This window comes from Osmia bicornis, chromosome 8, assembly GCF_907164935.1.
Source record: "Osmia bicornis bicornis chromosome 8, iOsmBic2.1, whole genome shotgun sequence".
Classification (NCBI taxonomy): domain Eukaryota; kingdom Metazoa; phylum Arthropoda; class Insecta; order Hymenoptera; family Megachilidae; genus Osmia; species Osmia bicornis.
The window spans coordinates 5,615,230-5,633,061 of record NC_060223.1 but is presented as its reverse complement, the minus strand read 5'-3'; the positions used below and the strand labels follow the sequence as shown (position 1 = coordinate 5,633,061).

The 17,832-nt window shown below is 34.2% G+C and overlaps 4 protein-coding genes across 6 annotated transcripts; 2 read left to right on the top strand and 2 right to left on the bottom strand.

Moving 5' to 3' along the window:
• The first annotated feature begins 272 nt into the window (after positions 1 to 272).
• Positions 273 to 2,428, top strand: LOC114875161 (probable ATP-dependent RNA helicase ddx17). The gene is made up of 3 exons (XM_029185137.2): positions 273 to 404; positions 873 to 927; positions 1,122 to 2,428. Exons 1-3 carry the CDS (start codon positions 384 to 386, stop codon positions 2,321 to 2,323), a joined length of 1,278 nt encoding a protein of 425 aa, XP_029040970.2. The 5' UTR covers positions 273 to 383; the 3' UTR covers positions 2,324 to 2,428.
• On the bottom strand, positions 2,420 to 7,223 carry LOC114875159 (lisH domain-containing protein ARMC9-like). 2 transcript variants are annotated; one of them, XM_046286707.1, is made up of 18 exons: positions 7,135 to 7,223; positions 6,861 to 7,034; positions 6,672 to 6,801; positions 6,542 to 6,603; positions 6,176 to 6,406; positions 5,899 to 6,107; positions 5,498 to 5,828; positions 5,246 to 5,419; positions 4,932 to 5,180; positions 4,511 to 4,822; positions 4,302 to 4,429; positions 4,146 to 4,230; positions 3,817 to 4,085; positions 3,552 to 3,669; positions 3,256 to 3,482; positions 3,123 to 3,190; positions 2,793 to 2,823; positions 2,420 to 2,610 (listed from the first exon to the last, which is right to left on the bottom strand). In XM_046286707.1, the coding sequence occupies exons 1-18, from the start codon at positions 7,198 to 7,200 to the stop codon at positions 2,493 to 2,495; spliced, it is 2,982 nt and encodes a 993-aa protein (XP_046142663.1). In that variant the 5' UTR covers positions 7,201 to 7,223; the 3' UTR covers positions 2,420 to 2,492. The 2 variants fall into 2 exon arrangements, with proteins under 2 accessions (XP_046142663.1, XP_029040968.2); XM_029185135.2 differs by lacking the exons at positions 3,256 to 3,482; positions 3,552 to 3,669.
• Positions 7,224 to 7,288: 65 nt separating this feature from the next.
• On the top strand, positions 7,289 to 8,811 carry LOC114875162 (alpha-ketoglutarate-dependent dioxygenase alkB homolog 6). Of its 2 annotated transcripts, none has more exons than XM_046286709.1 (5): positions 7,289 to 7,340; positions 7,887 to 8,063; positions 8,148 to 8,255; positions 8,334 to 8,432; positions 8,503 to 8,811. In XM_046286709.1, the coding sequence occupies exons 2-5, from the start codon at positions 7,902 to 7,904 to the stop codon at positions 8,758 to 8,760; spliced, it is 627 nt and encodes a 208-aa protein (XP_046142665.1). In that variant the 5' UTR covers positions 7,289 to 7,340; positions 7,887 to 7,901; the 3' UTR covers positions 8,761 to 8,811. The 2 variants fall into 2 exon arrangements, with proteins under 2 accessions (XP_046142665.1, XP_029040971.1); XM_029185138.2 differs by lacking the exon at positions 7,289 to 7,340 and adding an exon at positions 7,347 to 7,801.
• On the bottom strand, positions 8,796 to 11,584 carry LOC114875164 (THO complex subunit 7 homolog). The gene is made up of 5 exons (XM_046286710.1): positions 11,385 to 11,584; positions 10,892 to 11,272; positions 9,656 to 10,611; positions 9,124 to 9,548; positions 8,796 to 9,038 (listed from the first exon to the last, which is right to left on the bottom strand). Exons 3-5 carry the CDS (start codon positions 9,663 to 9,665, stop codon positions 8,856 to 8,858), a joined length of 618 nt encoding a protein of 205 aa, XP_046142666.1. The 5' UTR covers positions 9,666 to 10,611; positions 10,892 to 11,272; positions 11,385 to 11,584; the 3' UTR covers positions 8,796 to 8,855.
• Between the last annotated feature and the right edge of the window lie 6,248 nt (positions 11,585 to 17,832).

The following is a 17,832-nucleotide window of genomic DNA, read 5'->3' as shown; positions in this document are numbered from 1 at the left end:
TACGTTCCAAGTAGCCATTTAAAGGTACCGTGAAAGGGATACTTTTCTACATGGATTAAAAAGTCTAATTACGCTAGGTAGGTCATGCTACTTATAGTTCACTGAATAGTCAGTCACACTGACCCATTGCTTTCCCCGTAAAAGTGAAGAGTTAAATCAGGTTGACTCTTTCTCCCTGCTCTGTATGGTCGGGTACCAACCAATGTCCTATCAGTATGTGCACATCAAGATCGCTTTTACCTTTTTGTGAGCGAGGAGGGATTCCTAGGAGTATAAAACAGTAAGGAGCCGATTCACGTGCCAGTATGTGTGTAGTTTCAATTTGATTGAGGAGACATTGGGGTCGTTAAATATAATTCAATTGAAATCGGCCCACCCTTATCATGGGGAGAATCATTTCACTCGTGAGTAATCGTCAACATTCGCTCTTTTTAAAACACATTTCATACATTTCTGATAATTCTTATCATTCATTTGTCATAAGTTTAAGTATCCTTCATTGAAGAGGGTGTTTTTCACTTCCATTCTATTCACTGCAATAAAACATAGTAAAGATTAAATACATTAATTTTTTCTTTAGAAAAATAGTAATAAAATGTAAAATTAATAGCATTATAATAAAATACCAAATGTAATTTGGATCACAAAGGTTCTTGAGGAAAATCTTGAGTGAAATCAAGGTCTAATTGCTGCCAAGTATTTGTAGAAGAAACGTCGGTTCTCAGGATATTAAATCCGTATTATTAACGCTTTGTAGTGTCACAGTTCAGTTAACTCTTAATTAGCGTGATAATGTTTCGCGATTTAACTGGATAGATTATCTTCCATCGCATCGTGATTATTAATTTATGGTGAAACTGTTCTACTTATAGAGCGCGGTAATCCTCTGCTGCGTCCTACTAGCACGAGCGGAACCTCCAGTTACCAGTACGTATAGTAATTGCATTTCTTCTGTAAAAGTTATTAGAAAATAATTGTGTGTTTTTATGAAGGCTAATACTTCCTTCCCTGCTTTAATAAATTATTTTTTATAATTCTTTTACCTTATAATTAAACAAAATAATTATTGGTCCATTGTTAAAATAATGTATGTCCATTGTTCTTCATCCAACTCATTATAGGCTACTCCATTACCGGGGATAACAATGGATACGAATATAATAGCAACATCATCAATGGGGCCTATATAACAGGCAAAGAAGGTCACAGAGAAACTGCAGACTTTTACAGTGGAGGGAATAATGGACACTCATTGACCACCAGCAGGAGCCAAGGAAATCTCGAAGAAAGTTTAAGAAGCAACTCTTACGCGTTTTCTCCAACTTCTCATAATACTGGCTACTCAGAGTACTCTGGTAGCACTCGAGACAATATTGCTAGCAGCCCCTATCTCGTTAGCAATCCAGCTCAGTCCAATTATGAAACTTACACTAGCAGCAGCGTTAATGGTGATTCAAATTTTGAGAGTTATACTCAGGGCACCGATCAGGCGAGTTCGGATTTCAATCAATTCTCCAGCAAGCCAAAGACTTCTACCTTCATGAGATTTGCTGATAGTCTTCCTGGTGCTTCTAGTACAGTTGGTTACTCTGAATTAGGTGCTGAGGGTTCCTCCTTCAAAGAATATTCTGGTGATTCCTTTAGAGGTCACACTTCACAGAGAGGATACATGGATGGTGATCAAGTCTTCCATAGAGAGCCTTCGAGCTCTTACAATAGCCCTAGTCATGATTATTCCTACAGCCAACAAAAGGATGGTATGTTTGGAATGGGCGGAGGTAGTAAATACGTGAATGACATATATCCATTCCACTCTGACACACGTTATGTAAGAGGAAATCATGGAGCCATGGGGTCACCTGTATATGTATCAAGCTCTGCGCACAGCCCCTTCAGTGGTATGAGAGGAAGCTCTGGTCCTTACGGTTCAGGAAAATATAGTAAATATAACAAGTACATGGGTGAATATACACCTGGTGGAGGTTTGAATTATCTTTCCAAAGATCAAGATATTGATTACTTGCTCAGCCATTATGGTAAAGGCAGTGGAAAACTGGTACCGTTCAAAGAAACCAGACCAAGCAGTTATGGTAGCCAATCTTATGTTGCAGGACCTTCTTATCTTAATAAAATCATTGGAATTCATAAAAGCAAACCGAGTTATATGAGCTATTCCAATGGCTCTCCTGTTGGCTATTCTTCAATGTCTAATTTACATGGTAGTTTCAGTGGTAACAGCTATAGTGATAATCCTTTGTTAAGAAGGTACCGAAGTAGTAATTATGTACCTGGACATCCTAGCATATACTCTGGTTATTATTGATGGTTTACGTGCGATGAGTGTGATGATGACGTATTATGTTCTGTATATATTTATTGTATGAGATATTTAAACTTAATTAAAAACATGATTGTTATGCGTTATTTAAAATAAAATTATTAAAAAATTTATAAAAGGTATTCGTCTTCTTTATCATTCTTCAAAGCTTGAATCAAGGTGGGGTCCGTGGAAGTTTTGGCCTAGATAAGAACGCTTCTTCCGTGTCAAGTTCTGTTTCTCGTCTCCATGTATCATTATGATTTACAGTTTCAATCCCATTACTACTGTTCCTGTAAAAAGAATGTCTAACTCTAAGTAATAATAAATGTATCTTGAAAGTAAAATAAAATATATAATTTATTTGAAAGTTCACAGTGTACAAAAAGATTTAAATTCTAATATAAAATGGTCAATAGTGCATAACTATGTACAAAATCACAAAGTGCAATTGAACATTAACATCTTGACTCACAGTGACGCAATACTGCTCAGCTTCTCCATGACTGAAAAAAAGTAATAATTTTTTAAAGATACTGATAATATATTTTATTAATTAATAGCTGTATTGAATGTCGTTCAAGGGTTCATCACTTTCATTTACTTGATCTAATTTTCCCAAGATCACGATCTAACGTTTAGGAGAAAGTTATGAGGCTTTCACTATCTAGTACTTGAATTATATCTTACTTGTCAAACGTGCTTAGATATCTGGATTTAGAACCGTTCGAACTAGTAATTAATTATCAGATACCTGTTTTGCTGAAATGGAAGCAACATAGAAATCTATATGGATGATTCTCACCTGAAGAATCAGCTTTACTTCCAACTGCTAGGAACACAGAAGATGTTACAGTCACTTTACTGTTTTGCCTGGAAAAAGACTTTGCATTAACTCAATGATATTAAATTTGATTCTTTGTAAAACAATAACGAACTTCGAACATTGATTTTCGAGCAAATATATAGCACTTTCATTAAACAATTCATTTACAGAATTTTTATGATCTTTTATTATTCTTAATTGCGAGTCTTCTGAATCTTTATTTCGTTTATGAGGTTTTTGTAATTTCATTTCAAGTTCTGAGTCAATTTCCTCGGAATTTTCAATTGCAGATTTAGAACGATTCCGGTTTTTATTCGTAAATTGTTTAGAAATGCGCTCCTTGAAAAAATGGTAATTTAAATGATGGTACGTTCCCATAATAACGCCCTGTTATTTCTCATTAAATACCTTAGACGAGGAAGAAATTAACTTAGTTACACGCGACTGTGATTTTGGATATAAGATTGTTTTTTCAGTGAAATCTTGTATGACCATAATGTTATGTTTGTCTTTCATATGTTTTCTTCTTGAAAGATAATGTATCATTGGATGGTTAAAATATATGAAAAATATAAAATTTTATTATTCTCCCAATATATGAAGTATATATGCAAACGCGTTTAAATGAATTTGGGAAGAAATAAATTTCAGTAGGAGTACTACATAGTAATACCTTGGAAAATTTTCCTCCTGTAATACTGCTTCATGTTCCGAACATAAATTTTTAACTTGACTCGTTTGTAAACTGTGGTCAATCGTATCTGTTTTAACATAATCTGTTTGGGCGATAGATGATACTTCGGTATTCATTTCTTTTCGCTGAATTACTTTCCGTAAAATCGTATAACACGATGCAAGTAATGCTTCTCCACATAATTCTCCATAGTTACTTTTTACAGGATCATTTTCTTCTAATTGACTTTCTACTACATCAAATTCCTCCTGAAGAAATAACAATTTTCTATTGACAAGGAACAAAATATGCTATGAATTATTACTAACATTATCGTTATCTGCCATTTCTTCATCTTCTGTTTTAATAGTAATTTCACCTTTATGGATTTTTAAAATGTGATCCAAATGTTTCCTATTAAACATGTTATTTTTAATTTTGGGAAATAATATAATTTTTGTGTAACATATCAGAAACTATTTTACCTTATCTCTCCAGTTTTATATTTACTGTACTGTTCTAGCATGGATGAAAATTTCATTCTTTTTGCTTCTTCATTAATTTTATAATTTGTCAAAAAGTTGTTTAATGCCCCATTAACATATGGCAATGCCTAATATAAATGTGGATTTCAATTACACTTTATATTATTACAGTTATATTTATAAAACACACAGGAAAAAAATTATTATACCGATGCATGATCCATTAAAAGCAAAGTAATTAACGTTGAAATAAGTAAAGATGCCATTGCAGATGCCCTTTTTTGAGCTACCTGATGTAATGATAAGTTCATCAAAAGAGCTGTAGCATATTCTAGTCGGTAAGAATCCATAATGCGACACTGGTCATGCAAATGATGAATTAACCATTCTACTAATCCATTTTCAATCATATACAGTCTTTGCTGTTTTCGTAATGATAATTTCTGCAGCATTGCAATCATCATGTTACAGGTCACTGTATCTATATTATTATCACAGATATTACTAAGGCATTTATATACCTAAAATATTCATTCTATTAATTGTATTATTTTATTTCAAAGAATTAGAATAAAACTTGCAACATAACTAAATTAAAATATGTAAGGATTAATAAAACTATGTTAGTACCATATCAACAACAGTAGAATCAAATGACAAATAATCTCGTCCACATCTGAATGATGCTAAAGTATTTAATAATCTCGTGACTGACTGCTGCAAAGGATGCGGTATAATAAAGTTTTCTGGAGTTAATAAGTGTGGCAAAATCGATTTGCCTTTATAACTAGCAATTTGACTGTGAAGGCCAAGTAAATCTTTACTTATATACTCGTGTAGTGTCTCATCCCTTTCCCCAGGTTGACCAAAAGTTATTTTCTGAAAACCATTTATATTTTAATTTCAAAATTTTATAGCTCATCAATAAGAGTATATTGACTTACCCTTCTCAATGCTTGCAAAAGGAACAATTTGACTTTAATACTTCCATTAATTAGGTGTAATTTAATCTTTTTGAAATCCAGTAATTTTGGAGGAACAGATATACTGTATGACATAGAATGTTTAACAATATTCATATCAGAACGGGATTTGTCTGACAGTGCTTCTGAGGAACACTATACACATATATGAAAAGTAACATAACATTATCATTCAAAAAATATATATATGTACATAGAAATTCTACTGCTTACATGTGAACTATCTCGTATATTTTGATTAAACAAATCTGGAAAAATTTTTATACAAGTTTCTAACATAGCTTGGAAATCAATTGATTGCCCTTTTACTGAGTTTTCTAAAGCAGTTGTTAATACTCTTGCAATGCTCATCAATTTATGATAATCAGCATGCAATTTATGAAATCTCAGCTTCAGTTTTTCGTAATTAGAACGAACAGTACATAAATTGGTTTGTGTTAGCGCTAATTCTTGAGTACACTGCAATAATTTTTTATGGCCTCTGCCAGAATATGATGAAGGTATTTCTTCTGCAGATGAATTTATTGATACAGTTTGTATACTTCTGTAAAAAAAAATAATTACCATTAAAGTTTATTTAATTTAAGAAACACAGTACTGACAGTATTTCTCACTTTGTCTTTTGATTGTAATTTGTATCGCTGCATAAGCTATATTGTTCTCCAGTTTCTCCATCTTCTAAAAATATTGGAATGTTTCTATCATTTGGTACAATCGGTATATTGTCTCTAGTTGATTTTTCAGCGACTATATCTTTTATCAATTCTTCTGATTGAAATTCTTGATTTGAAGAAAATTTGTTGAAACCATTATCGCCAAAGTTCTTAAAAATTACATAAACTTTTATGAATTATTTTATATATACATTTTTAGTTACCTTGTTTTACTTACTGGTTTGTATTCATTAAGAAATAGCTGTACATTGTCTCTCAATTCATCTATCCAACTCTGTTCAAATATTTTAGATAGAAATGGTTCTGCATATGGATCTTCAATAAAGGGTAATGCAAAAAACGGCCGCAGTTCAATATCATTTTCTAATTCTTTACCTTCTGTATTTAAAAATACACATAATTGCTCCATATTCTCATTCATGTTTTTCTCTATTTCAGTTTTAACATGCTGTGTGTTATTAATGTTAAATCAGTTACAGCTGTTTCTTTTCCAATTATTATTAAATCAAAATTTATCAGATAAATAAAAAATAACTCAGGTGAAGTACTTGCTAAAAATCAAATTTAACATCATTGAAATTACCTCATCATGCTCAAAATCTTGTTGATTTATGGATATCATAGAATCACTTGGATTAGTTTTATCTGAACAAAGCAAAAAGTATAAATTATGAATATTTCTATATTATTTAGAGTATACTCCATTGTTTTACCTTTCTCTTTACAACAATGTGAAAGTAACATACGTTTAGGTAACATTGTAAAATATACATGTAGATTCAACATCAGAATTTTATAAGCTCTTGTCTGTTTAGCATCATCAGGTACCAACAAATTCCATAACTAAAAACAAGAAATATCTTAGAAATTATAATAATAATTAAGTTAACAGATATTTTTACTTTGAAAAATGTTCTCCAATCTCCCGTCTTGTAACTTAACATCATGTTTTCATAATTAGCTGCATAGGTCACATTTTGAATTTCCAAATTTTCATCAAGATTTTTATGGCCCTTTATTGCAGCTTCTATCATCAATGCATCAGCAGTATTTTCAAAGTTGTTATCTATAAGAAACTACATACATTCTCTTTAAATAATTACAATATTAATTATTCTATAGAAATGTAGAATACAATAATTGCAATAATTTCACGGTACAATTTTCAAAATATACCTGATGGATTTTAAGAAGTTCTAATTCCTTGTTATCCATTTGATCTATTGCTTTACTTTCATCCATTTTCGTTCTTTATTTATTTAAATAATGATATGATGTTATAAACATCAAATATTGTTTTTTAGTGATTTTGTATTTAAATATTTGCGTAATTCGTGTAGTTGCGCCAAGGATGTTCCCTTCCATAAAATGATTGATTTTATGTAAGCACATCACTAACCCATTCGAATTGTTTGTATTTCCATGTTTGATAAGAAAACACTCTCTAGTATTATATGAAAAATGACGGAATACTACTGTATGCAATATATAATTACTAATTTATTGTTGTCAAACAGATAGTTTATAAGAAAAAATCAATTTAAGTCTTTGAAAACCTATGATTACCATAAAATGAAATGGTATTAGGCATAGGCGCTTACATCGAATATGTAACAGTAAAACAAAAGTTAACATAAATTTTTAATATTAAAAATGTATGACATTTATAGGTATACATGCCAGTAATAAACATGGACAAAATCAGTGTATTGAAATATCTGTTATTTTATAAATAATATATCATTGATTGAATGCATTATTACTAGCTTTGTTATTTCTTCATTGCATTTATCTCAAAATGGAAGAATACAATTGTGTTTTTCCCAAAAATGTGATTTCAGAGGTTTATTGTTGATATCATTAATATTTTTATCAAAGGTTATGTTTAATTTTTATATTGAAAAACTATTATATTCTATCTCTTATAGGTGCCCAAGTTGGCCATGTATATACCAAATTTTGTTACATCAGAGGAAGAAGAAGAAATAATCAAATATGTCAATAATGCTCCTTTGCCAAAGTGGACACAATTAAGTCATAGAAGGTTACAAAATTGGGGTGGTATTCCACACCCTAAAGGTATGATAGCAGAAGAAATACCAAGTGTAAGTATTTTACAATAATGTACAGAATTGTTTTAAGAAAGTAACATTAACATTAGATAATACAAATATGTTTCTCATTTTCAGTGGTTAACAAAATATGTTGACAAAGTTTCATCCTGTAATGTGTTTGAGAAGGGAAAGTTACCTAATCATGTCTTGATTAATGAATATTTACCAGGCCAGGGAATAATGGTATATGTTTAATCACGTATAATTATAAAATACTGGGAAGCAATTAGAACAAAATGTAACATGTCTCATGTTTATCAGGCACATTCAGATGGTCCACTTTTCCATCCTATTGTAACAACCATTAGTTGTGGATCTCATACGCTTCTTGAGTTTTATAAACGACTTGACAGTACACAGGTTGTAGCAGTTATAATTGTTAAATTGCCATAATTAAGCATCATAAATTACTAATGATTTTCTTTTGCAGCAACATGAACAAAATCTAGAATTTAGTTTTCTATTGGAACCTAGAAGTTTGCTTATTCTGCAAGGAGATCTATATCATAATTATTTACATTCAATTGCAGAGAAAGATACTGATGTTGTTTCAAAATTAACTATGAAAAATTTGAGCATATGCGGAGAAGAATTTTCGGAAGGGCAGATATTAAAAAGAGGTGTTAGGTTGTCTTTGACAATCAGACATGTTCCTAAGACTAGTAAATTAAAATTAAAATTTGGATAATATACTTTTATAAAAAAAACTTAAGAATTACGAAGTGCATTTATAAAATTTGAGCTTTTTCAAGCAACTTATAAATATGTATTTATAATTTTGTTTCAAGATGCTTCACTTTTAACCGGTACTGGAGTATCTGGATCTTCATAATTTTCTAAACTCACATCCATTATTTCTTCATCACACTCATCTAACATTCCTTGTAAAGAATGTATAGAGGATATTAAGACATGAAATTGTTTCCTTCTCATTTCCAATTTGTGTTCTAATTGCTCAGACTTTTCCTGTACATTCAAATATTTCAATTACTTTTCTGAGTTGCACAAACAACCTGCAGTTTCTTAATCATAATAATGCAAACTACTTTACCTTTAACTTGCCTAATTCTTCGCGTAGTGTAGCAAGCTTCAAATTAGTTTCTACTCTGTCCGGTTGTTCATTTATGACTTTTGCCAATACATCATATTCAATTCTGTTCTTTCTTACACGTTTTGCTTCCTGTAGTTCTGCTTTTGTTTTTTCTATATCCTTTTTAGCCTCTTCAATTTGAACTTCAATTTCCTTGGATAACTTCTCATAACTTTTTAGTTCTTCTTGACTCATATTTGAGACTAATCTAGATTTCCTTTGTGCAAATTCACATTGAGCCAGTTGCGATAACATTCTTTCATGTAATGTATTGTCTACATCCGAGGAATTTGCCCATTTAATAAATGATTTCAAAAGCATATTTATTCTACGGTCATCTCCAGTACCATCTCCATCTATGAGCAATCTTCGACGTATTACCTCCTCTGAAAATGAAATGAAATTAATATATTAAGTGTAAATAAGTTTACAATTATGGGTGCTGGAAATATTTAGAATAGGTTATATTTATGTACTGATATGAATGACTCACCGTCACACATTTTTATACAAATTTTATAACTTAATATAATATGAAGCAATTTTATTGTGCAACTTATATTATTTATACATGTATTATTAATGTATATTAATTAGTACAGCATTGTTTTGAATCCGGCTACATACATTCCGCTTTCAAGCGCCTTCTAGCGCCTTCAAGCTGATGTTTAGCGACATCTAGTACATAACCCACGAAGTAAGAGAGGTTAAGCCCCATTTTAGCGTGAAATTTGAATATGAATTAGAGCACACGGTATAATACGTATACAACTATGTAAAAATTTAAATAATTTATAACTAATGCAGCAAGTATAACATTAGAAGCATTGGGTTCTTATAAATATACAGTGGACTTAAATATTTAAAAAATACAAAGATTGAAATGCAATAAATGCAGCATTAAAGTTAATAATATCATACTGATATTTATAACGATGCTAGAAGCTTTAACAACTAATAAGTAATTGAAATTGAAGTTAGATTAATTAATTGCCTTAAAAGTTTTAAATTAAGTAGGCGAAGACAGAAGTAATACCCTTGATAAAAAGTTATTAGGTTCTGAAGATAGCGAATACTATGCGCTCTCATTGCAATATTAAAATGATCCGCCATTACTTTAATAAACCTGTCTTCTTTGTTCCCTCCGTCCAGGCACCTTCCTACGTTTCTCAAAGACTTTCGGGCGCAGCAGTCGCAGATGTCACTGTACCCCTAATGAGCGCGCTATTTTTCACCAGTATTTTTATCCCGTTTATTGGCTGCCCGTTTCACAAACTGTCAGCCGGATATTAATCATCCCGCTGTTACGACTCTGCCTTTATTTCTTCTAAGGATAAAGAATGTAAGGGCCAAAGAAGGAGGGGTTTAGAGGGAAGGAAAACCTGTGTTCCTTCATTAGTAGCATTAAAACGGCACTAATGCAACGCATTTTGTTGCACGCCTACTTATCTGAAATTGATACAATTTTTATAAAATTATTTACAATGATTTATCAATTACATTTAGGTAAAAATGATTGATAAGTAACAATATGTAAATGTAGAGCATAGGGTACTTGTATCTGCTAATATTCTAATCAAATAATGTATAATAGCTTTTTTCTTCTTTTGGCAGAATTAGTTATCTGCTGGGATACACGCAACTAAAACTGGTGTACCGACAAAGACAAAATTGATTTTAGCTTTATTATAAACACATTATTATTTATATTATTTATCGCGTTACTTACTTTTTTAAACATAAAAATATATCTCCGTGAAACGTACATAATAATGCTCCATTTCCATCTCGATTTATGCTCCAATATATCATTTTTATAAATTAAATATTCTAAATTCCTGGACTCTTCTTCAGTAATACAGGAAAATATAATTGTTTAACAAGGAGTCATTTGTATTGTAAATTTATGATTGTATCGTATTGTTCGTGGCGGAATTTATTTCTTTTATTTCCTATTGAATATGATTGACGATCGTTCAATTGATGTATTCACGGATTTATGATAGTTTTTATACCGTGGAAAAAATGTCATGATGAAATTTATATCAGAATACGCTAAACGTAGCAGGCAAATTTGTTAACGTCATGCAGTAATAAACTTCATTTTCAGCTGAAAAAAAACATCATGTTTTAATGTAAATCGAGTGCAGGCAGTAATTTATTTCATTGTTATAATAATGGCGCTCGCACTACTGTTGCAGTTCAATGAGTAGTCATAATACCTTCCTTTCCAAAATGCATCTCTATAAAAAAATATGGAGAAATCAGAGAGTTTAATATATCACGATTTATTCTCTGATAGATCCTCCGTAAGATACTCCCAATGAAACGGCGCGTCGAGTTACATTGTACGTTTCTTTCGCTCCCGTCGATCCCATAAAAGTCCCAATAATAATTTCTGATGTTTTCCGATGCAACATGTTTGATTTAGTGTCGGACATTTTGTGATCGCATATCTGCCTCGTAAATCTCTCCGCGGTGGCGCCACTGCATAAAAATATCAAACGTCGATGTGTCCGCGTTCAACCCCAATCCCACGTAAAATATTGCCCGTGATTCCGTGCGACGGAAATAGCCTTTCATTCCCGGCTGCCTGATAATTCCAGAATTTCGCGATTTATACTCCAAAAGGTTATAAAAGATACGGCCGCGATTGCGTGTTATTATTAATTGCTGTGCGCCGCCGATAAAGTGAAACGTTTAGTTTAAAAAAAAAAAAAAAAAAAAAATTACAAATGCCCTCAAACGAATATCGGAGGACCGCTCGAAATATACGGTAAGATTATTCGACCAGATTAATCGGCATTCAAATTGAAAACGCTCCGAGGAGGAAACGGAAAATAAAACTTCCCCGGCCATCAACGTCTCTATCGCGTATACTAATTACGCGGTCTCATCGATTTTAGTATTTGCTTTGCTGTCGTTTCTATGATTGATGGGACCAAACATTTCGATGGTAAATTTTCCGAATGTTTCTGTTATTCGAAAGTTTATTATTAACTTAACAATTTCAAATATTCGCGGTCGATCCAAAGCTCTCGCGATCGAAACGAATCGATATTCGAACCTATTGCGAGATACTTTCGCAACGTGGCGCTGATCAAAAAGAAAAGCGCGCCAATGTCATTAGTCATTAGCCGAGGTGTTCGAGGTTAACCATTAAACAAAGCTTGTCGCGGGTCCACTGTTAGGATGCATTTATCTCAGTGACGTCATCGTGATGCACGAGTGGTTGAAATGATAAGTAATGATGTTAATAAATAGTGGAGTCTGCATCGGTGCAAATAGGGAATTGCAGAGTAAAGCCCCCTCACTTCGTTGAATCAGGGGTCGCGCGTGAAAACGGCTGCGCGTGTACTAATCGTGGCGGAAAGGGTGCCGTGAGTTATGAGTGCTCTATGATATCAATGCATCAATTTGACTAAACGAAGGATTAATTTAATAACAAGTCAGCAGATGAGTAGTCGGATGATAAATAGGGAAGGGAAGAACGGTAAACGATGTTCGAAAAGTAGAAGAAGTAGGCGAAAAGGGGAGAGGTAAGTCTATGACATTTCTTTTTTTTCAGTTTTGATTTAATTATTTACGTAAATGTATTTTCATTGTTAAATAAAAGCAAGGTGCTGAGGTATAATCGTAGCTCCCAAATTATCGATACATTTATTCAATCGATAAGTATCGAAATCGAGAGCAGGTGTCGCAACCGAAAGTATGATACGAAAGATCGAATAAAGTATCGGTCAAACTTCGTTTTAGGAGACCAAAAATTTTGGTTAAAAAATATCAAATCGTACAGTTTTCGATCTGAAACATTGTTTAAAAAATACGATTGTGAAAAAAGTGTATTTAGCGTACTTGGATAGGTTAGTACGACGCCATATTGTTTCTATGCATTCTCTGATTAGTTTCGATATCGAATGAAGTATCGAATAAAGTATCGAATAAAGTATCGAATAAAGTATCGAATATTTCGTCACAGAACAATAAGTGCTGTTGCGTGGTTATTTGACGACTATTATAATAAAAAAAGCAGGTAATATCTTCTAACATATGTTAATTTATAGTTTAATAGCAGCATTAGTAATATTTGATTTAATTTATGTATAGATTTTGATCCGACCAGGGGATTATTGAAAATCCATGTTCCGATATTGTATTCATGCAATAAGACAGTGCCTTCAACGTGGAGGGAAGGAACAGTTGAAGATAGAATGGAAATATAGCCGGAATTCTTCAATTTGCGAAACTAATGCAGTAAGTTAAGGGTGGTTAGGGTGTCCGAGGATAAGGGGGAAAATCCCCTAGTTATATACGGTAACAAAGTCAGCCGTTGCTTCAATATTGTCGTAATCGCTGTTATTATTGTACTGTCAATCATGTGTTATTCCGTGAGAGAGGAGGAATATGATCGTCACAAATTAGTCGAACGATTTGCTTCAAATAATTTGTGAACAGAAGTATAATAACCATCAGGGCCGGCCCTGGGCCTAGGCAGACTAGGCGGCCACCTAGGGCCCCCCAAAGTCCAGGGCCCCCATAAAACGATTTTGCATCTAAGAATACAAGAAGAGTAATGTTTACTTGAATATTAATCGATGTAAATGTAAATCTAAATTTGTTATACAAGCTTTAATTTTAATTTTATAAATTTTATTTGAGCTACTTTTTTTATGTCATATATGTTAAGGGGTCCTTTTTCGGACCCCTGAAATCTCAGGGCCGGCGTAGTAATTGTACCCTGACTTAATGCTCGAGGACAATTTTTGATGCTATCTAACTCAAAATTCTTTTTCTTTGTTTAACAGATATTTCAATTCCTGGAGGAACATAGCGTTGTTTAACGATCTCCGCGCGTATTCAATGGCGAATAAAACGAAAGGAAACGATCTAACTTGGTAGCTCATTTGCGCAGACGTTAACCGTTAGCTACGTGGATTTCCTCGTCTTCGTAGCGGCACCACGGATGTCGTTCACGGCCCCCGGTTCCCTTGTTTCGCTTCTCGCCGATTTAATCCCGGATTCAGCACTCGATTTGATACGTTACACAGCGGTTTGTATGCCCTAACTCGCCTTACTCAACACGGTATAACCCTGTTCGTATTACTGCTCCTACGACCCGCCCATACTAGATCGCTTCATTTTGTTTCACCCTCGCTTCTCTCATTATCTCGTGCAACCACTTCCCTGCCACCCCGAATGTCTTCTTCCCTTTTCGCACCGCGAGCCTTTCCTCTTCTTTCCGCTTCGCTCGGATTCGGAACATCCACCCTCTCGGATCCCCATTTTTCTCTTTGTCTCGTTCCTTGCCCGTCGCGGCGTTCGCTATCGCGCTTAATGTTCCTAGTTTCCTCCTCCTCTCTCTCTCTTTCTTCCTTACCCCGTGTAGCATCGGTTACACCGCAAGGGTGTTCGCCTACATCCCCTGCTGTCTAACCGATGGCCCGTTGCTCTTCCTCTATCCACCGGGTGAAAAGTGGAAGCGAGACAAAGCCGGTTTTCCCTCTGGCAGGTTCGCATTTAAATTAGATTAGATAAGTTAATCAATGCGGTATTCGAAGTAAAACCTGGGATTCCCTGTCAGCCGGTTACCGAAGAGAAATTATTGTCGGCTGGAATCGCGATCGGGGTCGATCTCGTTCGAAATCGAGTCCAGGCCCATCGGGTGCGCGGATAGGGCGATAGCTTTCATCTACGCCGCGTGCCGTGTTCTTGAAAATCCTCGTGTAACCGATCGTCATCCCTTAATTCCGACATTTCCAACTCTTCGTTGCTAATCGATCGAGCAGGATCGTTTCACCGTGATTACACGGGGTTAATCTCGATGACTGGCGAACTGTCCTATCGGTCCCTTTCCGATATTTTCTTGTCCATTTGTAACATTAATCTTAACGTTAATTTTAACATAGCCATCGCTTAATTAACTTGTACCACTTAATTTTCTGCAGATTTAATTTGGAACCTGAAGAGAACAGGAGATGACTCGAGAGGACAGTTTCATCTTCATTAGGAGCATCTATCAAAATAATGGACCTAAACCTTTCCCAACCTAAACCCAAGGTACATCCAACACACCCTCAATCCTAATTTTAGAATATTTTCAAAACGAATAATTAAAGGTGTACAGTGAGAGGCAAAAGTAAGTAGACACTGTTCAAAATAGAATACCTCGGTTAAAATTGGACCAAATAACTTGAAGTTTTTTGAGAAGCTATAAAAATTAATTCACTAAAATATGTATTTTCATCGTTTTAAAAAATTACAATTTGTTGAAATCGTGAATTTCAACAACATAAAAGTTATAAGTAATTAAAATTTCCGAAAATCGCGACTGTTCATAAAAGAACGAAACGACGTTCTACTTATTTTTCCCTCTCACTTAATCTGAATAAGATTCATTTGTTAAGAAACAGAGACAGTCTAATTACTTCAGGAACAAAGCACGTATACCGTAGGAAATTCGAAATCAATTAAATCCAGCCAATTAGGCGACAACGTATACGCATACGTTGCCGCGACGATACGATATCCACGAGATGTTAATGGATCTTGGCGAATTAATGGGTCGTGACAGAGGGTGGTCGGGGTGGGTGCGTTGGCAGAACGTTACTCCGAGTTTCGATTCAGGAAATTAGTAAACTTGCTTTGTAGTTAGAGGAATCGTGACGTTAGGACGGAATCTATAGGGTCAATACAGGGAGAGTCGGCGGAGCGCGAATGGTCCCGAGTCGAAAACTTTTTGCCATTTTTCTTTGGCCCGGCAACTCGTTAAGACAATTTATATTCTATTCTGTAACGGTGGCAGACAGGCCACCTTACCGTAGTTCCGTGCCACCCTTCGCCGCTCTATTGGCATCGGCAAACAGCACCCTCTGTCACACGGCAACGGGCGCGGACCGTGTGCCAACTTTTTTCATATTCCAATTAGAATATTTTCTCATTGATTTAAAGCCGTGCGAGAGCAAATATTAACGGCTTAACACCACGATAAATTTACACTGCCAATGGACCCGGGACGAAGGTTTCAACTGTTCTACGACCGATCGAGGGCGGAGAGGCGTAAAAGACCCGGACTCTCTCTCTAACACCTCTCTCTGCGAATGCTAACTTTATGACTCACGAAAACTCTCGTAACATTAATCACCACCCCATTGCCCTCTTTCGCGTACGTATATTTGAAATCGATACCGGTTACGAAAACGCCAGGCCAACAAGACTTTTTCCACGGTTTATTACGTTCTACTTGTCCCTACTGCGAAACATCGCTTCCGGTTCACTAGGCTTTCGAACGATGAGCATCGTATAGTCTTTCACTTTTCTGGTTTAGGGGATGATCTATTAATTCATCTGTATGTTTTTTCTCTCTTTCAGTTAATTCTTTTAGTATAGAATGTATTTTTGTACTTTAGAATTATTTCTATTATGCGAATGATCGCATCTGTCTGTCTACGTCTTTGTTTTCTCGTTTTAAAATTGTGCAAATCCTCTTTGTAATCAACGTTGGTCGGGTTTTATTGGCAGTCGATGTGTTAAAAATTACACCTTTCAAGTGCCTTCCCTTATGATTGATGGCTTTCGTGCAACGTGCCGTTCATTACGACCCCTTGCATGTCGTTATCAATGGTCCTAATGCTCCTCCTGATTTTCACTTTAGTCTACCTACTCCTGCTCTCTCAATCGATCTGCATGAAAGATTGTTAAACGATCCATAAAAATATATAACATAAATGAAAAAAGAAATTAAGTGGTACAAGTTAATTAAGCGATGGCTAATTAACGTTAAGATTAATAATATAAATGGACAAGAAAATAGTATTTATTGTAAATTATACTTTTAGTGAAATTATTTAGTGAAATATTTGAATTCTACAGATTTTGGTCAGAAGAAACAGGGAAAAGGGAGACGTGTTTGAGAATCGTAGAATCAATGAAAAAATCAGCACAAGAATAGTTTCATAATTACCATAATACGTGTTCCATTTATTAAATTGGAGATATAATACACAAGCGATAGATAACACGTATGTATAATTTATACAATACTTTATACAGATTGTCTCTACCTTCGTTCGCTTAGCAATTTATCTAAATATACTGTACAGTAACGCTGAATGCTCGATTAACTCGTGCGGTACGCTAGATTTCTCTTCGTTTCGATGGTTCATCCACTTTATTCTTTCGCATACCACTTTGTCTTTTATTCAGAAAACATCGATTAAACCGAGTAGCCGCGACAGAATCGCAGTCGAACAGCAGGGGGTGGCTTTTGCGCGACTCTCGGTCTCTCATTGGTAATCTACGTGTCCTCCTTAGCCGCATGTTTCGTGTGATTATACATTATTTTATATCTACATTCCTATTTTGCTTGCCTTTTTTCCATTTTGTGTTTGTTACTGGTGATATCTACTCACTGGAAGATTCTAGAGCAGGCACAGATAGATCCTCTGTGTATTGAGTTTGGAATGAACTTGGAATGGAAGGGGTTGTTAATTAAAACTGTAATGAATATGAATTATAGCAACAACTCTAATCTTGTGCAAATTGTTAGTGTAAATTAGAGTGCATTATTGCTATAGATTGCTATAGATTTCAAACCTGAGTTAGAGTAGACTGTTACTATAATATAATTTAAAACTTGAGTAGAATGCTACTCTAATCTTGAGTCGGAGTAGA

Coding starts and splice junctions, on each gene's coding strand:
- LOC114875161 (XM_029185137.2), top strand. CDS start 384: ATGGGGAGAATCATTTCACTC. Junction 405..872: donor TGGGGAGAATCATTTCACTC/GTGAGTAATCGT, acceptor TTCTACTTATAG/AGCGCGGTAATCCTCTGCTG. Junction 928..1,121: donor AGCGGAACCTCCAGTTACCA/GTACGTATAGTA, acceptor AACTCATTATAG/GCTACTCCATTACCGGGGAT.
- LOC114875159 (XM_046286707.1), bottom strand. CDS start 7,200: ATGGATGAAAGTAAAGCAATAGATCAAATGGATAACAAGGAATTAGAA. Junction 3,670..3,816: donor CAGGAGGAAAATTTTCCAAG/GTATTACTATGT, acceptor TTATCTTTCAAG/AAGAAAACATATGAAAGACA. Junction 2,824..3,122: donor AAGTAAAGCTGATTCTTCAG/GTGAGAATCATC, acceptor ACTTTTTTTCAG/TCATGGAGAAGCTGAGCAGT.
- LOC114875162 (XM_029185138.2), top strand. CDS start 7,757: ATGGAAGAATACAATTGTGTTTTTCCCAAAAATGTGATTTCAGAG. Junction 8,064..8,147: donor TAGCAGAAGAAATACCAAGT/GTAAGTATTTTA, acceptor TCTCATTTTCAG/TGGTTAACAAAATATGTTGA. Junction 8,433..8,502: donor AACGACTTGACAGTACACAG/GTTGTAGCAGTT, acceptor TTTCTTTTGCAG/CAACATGAACAAAATCTAGA.
- LOC114875164 (XM_046286710.1), bottom strand. Junction 9,039..9,123: donor AAGAATTAGGCAAGTTAAAG/GTAAAGTAGTTT, acceptor TTGAATGTACAG/GAAAAGTCTGAGCAATTAGA.